The sequence below is a fragment of the Carlito syrichta genome, unplaced genomic scaffold, assembly GCF_000164805.1.
Source record: "Carlito syrichta isolate Samal-C Ts95f unplaced genomic scaffold, Tarsius_syrichta-2.0.1 Scaffold303579, whole genome shotgun sequence".
NCBI lineage: Eukaryota > Metazoa > Chordata > Mammalia > Primates > Tarsiidae > Carlito > Carlito syrichta.
This window is the reverse complement of record NW_007247675.1, coordinates 230,363-237,478: the sequence shown is the minus strand read 5'-3', so window position 1 is coordinate 237,478 and position 7,116 is coordinate 230,363. Positions and strand designations below refer to the sequence as shown.

Genomic DNA, 7,116 nt, shown 5'->3' with positions numbered 1-7,116 from the left:
TAAAATTCTATAACATCAAGGAAAAAAATTCTGAATATCATCATGCAGAGTTGTATCACATATAAATGAGTATCACTCCTCATCATTTCTATCTCATCACCTGGGTTGGATTGGATACTAGAATAGAATAGGAACTACTTTCAAAATGTTGAGAAAAATAAGTTTCAAATGAGAATTGTGCACTAGCTAAACTATACATTAGGTGAGGAGGCAATAAAAAAAACATTTTCAAGGAAGGAATAATTGACAAAATCAACCCCCCACCCCCCGCCACATAAACACTCCTCTTTTCTCAGTAAGCAAATGAGACTGCTTACCAACCTTTATCAGTTCTTTCTTCAGATTAGCCATAGTTTAGGAACCACTTTAAACATAATGCCTGCATAATGACATCTAATTTTAGGAATTTATATTTTTAGTTCAATAGTTTCAGAAAATTTTCCAACGATTTCTGTAGGCATAGAATATCCTTCTGATCTTTTCTTCCTGTAATTTGTTTATTCTTTTTGACTCAAGATCTGGGATCCAGTTATTTTAATACACTTCTTTCCCTCTTCCTATGTACCTTTAATTGTATTCAATTTTGCTGAAGAATTTTGACATTTGTACCTAAGATAGCTGCCTGGCTCTTCCGATGTTGGAGAATAGTGAGTTTTAATGCATAATCTATCCAATTCATAGATCAAAGATTTCTGTTACTTATATTATGCTTTAAAGAGTCTGTGAATGTAACAATTTTATGTAATTAATCTGTAAGTAATTTAATGAATTTAATGGAATTGTAACTAGAATTTTAAAGTCAAGTAATTTCAGATGAAATCTATACAACACTAAGTGTAGCAAATTAATTTTAACAAAGCAAAAAGGTCACTGGGAGGCTAAGGAACTTGTCTTGTATTGTTAGTGAGAATTTGTTGCAAAAGCAATTTTAGATTATTTCTAATATTTTCCATTATTTCACTCCTATGTGTTAAGCTAATATTTCATTGAATACAATTAAAGGTAGTGTTTTAATAATATATAGGTAACATACATACGTTACATATGATATTTGTATATATACTTCTGAAAAGGTAAACAGGCAAGGCAATGAGAAATTACGGTTTAATGACTATTGATAGTCAATGTTCTTGGCATAAATTCTGAACATTTTTATATTGCTTAAAGTTTGAATAAAGGTCAGTGATTTTTTATTATAAATAAAAGTGATTCCAACATATTACAAGTATTGAAATACTAGGATTAGTGCTTGTCATAGGATAAAAGATATTCCATAATAATACTTTTAATTTATAAGTATCCAAAGACCTCTCTTCACTATATCATTCCTCTGGTTTTTCAATGCATCGCATAGTATTTATATTCAAGTTTTTTTTTTCCGATGCATTTGGTTGCTTTAAATCAAATACTTTTTTGAAAAAAAAAATTATTTTAACATCTGTGTCATTGTTATGAGCTAAATCATGACTCTTTAAAACTCATGTTGAAGTCCTAATCCCTGTTGCCCTCAACATGACTACATTTGGAGATAGAACTTTTAAAGAGGTAATTAACATAAAAAGAGGCCCTATGGGCGAGCCCTAATCCAATATGACTGATATCTTTATAAGAAGATAAATTAAGACACAAATTGCACAGAGGGAATAACACCTGATGACAGAGTGAAGATAGTCATCTGCAAACCAAGGAGAAAGACCCTCAGAAGAAATCATCTATTCCAACACCACGATCTTAAAGTGGTAAGCCTCCAAACTGTAAAGAAATACATTTATGTTTTTTCAAGTCACTCAGTTCATACAATTTTGTTATAACATCCCTAGTGAACCAACGCAGTGATGTTGCAAAAATAAAAACTTGAAGTGCTTTTTAAAAAGTTTTATTAGTTTGTTGAAAATACAACCTCCCAATTTCTTATTTTTGCATAGCATCTCAGCCATGTGATTTTAAATGTCCCACCCCACTCTAATTTTCTTCATGCCACTATTGCTTCTGCTGTATGACTGTATGCAGAAGCAGTTAGATATCCCCAACAAAATGCAAAATGCAGTAACTCCTGACAGCAATCATTTTGTCAACCAGAAGTCATCTTGCGTATTAAGCTTCTCGGGGGCCATGCACCATTCCACAAAGCAAATCATGTTGCCAGGGAAAACCCAGAATTTGCCTCGATTTTTCTCTCTAGTATGGTTCTATCATAATCAGCTTTTTAAAATGTTTTATAAATATGTCCCAAAGCATATTGTACTGTAAACTGATACACTACAAGATTGTTGTAATGCATTTCTTAGGGATGAGACAGAGGTGAAATTGGGATGGTGAATGAAGGAAAACAAGTTCAGCAGTCGTTCCTGATAAAGAAAAGAGAACACTCAAAAGGGAAATACCAAAAAAGAGATGGGAAAGGGATATTTAGATAGTTCCATTGCCACAGCATAATTAGCAATCAGATGAGTAGAACTGAATATAATTTTTCTATATTATCCATAATTATACCTGTTTTCCCCACACGTGATTTTTTGCTTCACTGCCTTGCAAGTATTAAATATATTCATAAATATTTCATAAATACAGCTAGATATTGACCACACCTTCAGGATGGACCTATAAGCAACTTTAATTTTTTTCCTATATATAATGTCAATATTTCAGTAGTCACTTTTAGAGTTAAAATGTTCATAAAATGTATTAGCTTATAATTAGTAGCCTCTGTTTTCTTATGTGTGTTTCTAGATAGTGTACAATCCAATTGAAAGTAATATAATTGAGTATAGTTTACTAATATGCATATAAAATCTAACATTTCTTACAAATTTGCATCAAATTAAAAAGCTCTCTATAGGGAATTTGTAAGGATAATGTACATTAGAATTATTGTAGATAAGAGAGCAAAGACATAACTCTAAATTCCAGTAGAATGATGATGATCACAAAGTTGAAATCTATGTTAGTAAAGTCAGTGAATCAGCTGCCTGAATTTGCATTTGTGTTGATTTTAGGATTTAGTCATTGGTTTGAACTTTCTGAAGTCCCTGATTTTTTTGTATGTTCAGTAATATATAATAAATATTTTTAGACATGTTATAAATCCATCCTTTATTATTTGATATGTATTTTATTTTTATTATTGTTCAAAGAATAGCTAGATTGTAAGAAACTCTGAGAAGCTATATAATGAATCTATCTTCCCATGTTTAAATTAATGGCACTTTTCCCTCTAGGAATTTTCATAGAAATACAACCTGAAATTTTATCTGTGACTTTAAGTACTAATGACCTGATTACTTTTTAAAACCAATTTTCAACACACCAGTACAATATTAAACAAAACCAATATTTATTTTAATGTGTAATTTGAGCCCTGAGGCCTCTCTTTATAAAGAGGGAATTTTTTTTTTCTATTTTCTTTTTTGAAGTTTTATTTTTTGGAAAACAACATAACATTTTAATGAACACTTTTAATATTAACTAATGTTAAAATCAAACATCCCTTTTAGAATTCAAAACTTACATATTGAACTTGATATTGTCATACTTATTTCAATTTTCTGAAAGGGTGGGGAAAACAAATATGTTTTGGCATACAATTTAAAAAAGAAAAAGAAAACCCTTTGAATTATAAGAAGATGGAGTTCAGAAAGTATTCTTTTTTTTCTCAAAAGGAATGAGGAGAGTCAGCATGTTGCTATTGCTCCTTGACATAAAGACGATTTCATTGTTTTATGTCCTCTTTATCTCTGAATCCTGCAATGCCATCACAGCAGAGTGTACTGTATACCACTTTAAATGATAAGAGTTTCAATAGGCACTTTAGTGGAATTAAGAAAAATCTAACACTCTTCCACCGTGATGCCACATAGCTATCTTCGTTCAAGGTTGTCATGTCAGTAAATTGTATTTAATAGGCCTGAGCTTGTCTCAGTGTGATTCTGAAAAAAACAAAAGAAAGCAAGCACATTATTATAGGATTTATCTTGTGTCGGCAGAATAAACCAAAACTGACAATATGATAAATATAACAACTTGCTAGAAATCAGATAATCAAAGGAATCTTGTCCTATAAAGCCTGTGCGTGTGTGTGTGTGTGTGTGTGTGTGTGTGTGTGTGTGTGTGTGATTTCTATTTATGTTTCTTTTTCTTTTTTAAAAATTTCCCCTCTTGTTAATGTTTTAGCCTTCATGTTTCCCTTAAGTGACTTTATCAGGGTTATAGCTCTCTTCTTCACCAAACATGTCTGCCAAGACTTTAAAGCGGGGTCCCCAGTCTGTCAGATAGTCGTAGTCCTGGTCAGCTTCTGTGGTGACAGAGTCTATAGAACTGAGGGACTCGGCCACAGATCCATTTCCTTCATAGGCGTATGTGGCCAATGAATCATATGGTGGAGCAGTTGGGTCTACATCATTTTCCTGCAGCCTTTGATGAATGAAATCCCTTATGTCTGTGTTATCTTCCACTGGTGGTCTCTGACGAGGTAAACAGAGAGAGTCTGGTTTTATATCCCTGCGAATTTTATTCTCTTCAATCACTTTTGGGTTTCTCAGAGCGCCAATATCGAAAGCCTGGGTGTCCTCCTCCCCACCTCCTTCATCATCATAATGAATGACGTTGTCTCTGATGTCTTCTTTAGAAGTCATGAGGGTATCTTTTTTCTTCTGCCTTCTCAGTGCTATATACAGCACAACTATGGCTGAAACAAGGAGAAAATTGCAATTGGAGATTAGAAAGCCGATATATGATTTCATCTCTCCATAAAAAATTACAATTGATGAGGGCTGGTTGATTTCTTTAATGGCCTTCTATTACTTTCAAAGTAAATATGCATAATCAAGAGAATCATGTATATGTTTAATTTTTTTTTTATCTAAAGTCACCTTTGTTTTGAAATTGTGACTAAGAAGAAACTATAGCAAAGTCAAAAAATTGTGTCCTTATTTAAGTATTTTATGGTCAGGTAAAAAAATCACATGTTGCATAAATTTTTTAAAGGAAATAATGGTTGTTCTAATCACAGGGAAAAGTTATAACAAAACTTGAAAATTATTGTCCCTAAGTTGACTTAGATATTGCTTGTATCTAATTTCCTAATTGTAAATTCCCAATTATAAATTTAAAATTTGTGCTTCTAATGCAATAAATCTAAATTTTCACTGTGACAATATTTCAGAAAGCAATAAATACGAAAGAAAAAGAGAGGAATTAAGGAATAAGGAAGGAAAGAAGGCAGGAAGAAATATAAAGGACTCAGTTTCACAAATTTTGCCAACTGAACCCTCTATTTTAAATCTGTATCCTGCCTTATTGAGACCTTTTCCAAATCAAATGTCTAATATTTAGGTGACCATCATGAAACAAGATAATATTTTGAACTAATTAATTTATACACTTTCGTTATTGAAATCTCTCTTTGTTCCTAGTTGATTCTAAGCTCTCCTTTAAATCAGTTGTGTTTATTTTTTTCTATGGATGAGTAGGCATAGGTCCAAATGATTAAGCCAGTGCTCAGTTTTTCTTGTCATAGTGACCTCCTCTGCTCTATAGATGTGGCAATATGGTAAAAACCAAAATGGGTGTTTAATTTACCACAGCAGAGTCTGGAAGACTCCTGTCAGAAACTTGGAAAGCCAAGAAGAATGTATGATAATAAAATTCCACTTATTCCCTCTTTCTCCAAAATTAAAGTTGGGCCAGGTAGAAGGAAGGAGAAGATCTAGTTAACAATGGACTTTGAGGAGATGCACTCCTTCCAAAGATTTATGGAATCCCAGATCTAAAGAGAGGGTTGTTTGTTCATCCAAGAAACACAAGAGAAACTGTATGCCTCACGGAGAAGCCCTGTATTTAAAATGAGTTGTGAGTCACCATGGCTGAGAGACTAGTTGGATGTGCCTGAGGGCTACCTAAAAGAGACCTGAGCACCACAAACGTATGTGATTCTTCTTATTCAGAAAGGATGTAAGAATGGCTGAGAAAACACTGGAAGATCTAAAGGAGTCTGAGATTTGTCAAGGAGGTCAAAGAAAAGTTGGCTTTTTAAGCAGATGCCATGGCAGAACAAAGAATATCAATATTCACTTTGTATACCAGCAAATTCACAATACCTAGGATAGTGCAGAGGCCCTGTGGACATTCAGGAAGAATTTGTATGAATGAGTGAAAGGTGGTAGTACATGAGAATGATGACCTGAACAGATGACTTGCTACTGTGTATGATGGCCAAAAACACCAAATAGAATACCCAGAAAGTGCCAGATAATTCTAGGTTGATTCTGTCAACCTAAACAACAAACACAGATAATCTATCTAAAAGCATACATATTTATTTGGGAATAGAGCATTGAAATGATAATATGCATGTTATAGTAAACTATATGTGTGTTTGGGGAGGTAAAGGAAGACAATGATTTTTTTGAAGAAAAAATGGAGAGAATCCCTTCATTGTTTGAAATATTTATCCTTGACTACAAAAATTAATAACAAGGGTGACACTAAAGTTAGATAGGCAGTAGCTGGGCAGATGCTTCAGACGTATCATGTATAAGATTGTGATAATCTTTCTGCAAGGCTGTAAATTTTGCAGTTGTTTTTTGTTGTTGATGTTGTTGTTGTTGTTGCTGTCAGGTATATAAGCATGAGAACTATCTCTTCGTAGCCTTCCCTAGCTCTATTTATTAGGATTTTCTTAACATTAGGGACTCTATGTTTATTCTGACAACGTTCACAATACAAAAATATTTTAGGACTCAGCTACAAAAGAAGAAAAGAGCATGGGAGAGAAATAATTGATTTGAAATTAAACACCTAATATATCATGTTAAATTTCAAATGTGAAACGTTATTTTGAGTGTGCTCTTTTAAGGTTTATATCACCATCACAAACAGATACCAGGGATAATTTATTATAAACTATAAGAATATAAAGAATAATTTGTTCTACACACAAAAGTAGTTACTCATGTGGAATTAAAAGCTATAGCATGCAAATTGTACTAGAACTTCAGTCTGAAGCCAGCATGAGCTTCTGACTAAGGATCTGTTCTTTACAGACTATTGTATAATGCCTTACTCCATACTTCATGCCTACTAATTTTTTAACACTTTCTTTCCAAATCTGTATTTTTT

The 7,116-nt window shown here is 32.7% G+C and overlaps 1 protein-coding gene across 1 annotated transcript in view; it reads right to left on the bottom strand.

Moving 5' to 3' along the window:
* Positions 1–2,887: 2,887 nt before the first annotated feature.
* The window catches only part of CDH12 (cadherin 12), a 149,850-nt gene continuing 145,621 nt past the window's right edge, over positions 2,888–7,116 (bottom strand). The window contains exon 10 of the mRNA XM_008058681.1: positions 2,888–4,684. Coding sequence (XP_008056872.1) covers positions 4,185–4,684 — 500 coding nt within the window. The 3' untranslated portion in view covers positions 2,888–4,184. The remainder of the gene's footprint in view (positions 4,685–7,116) is intronic.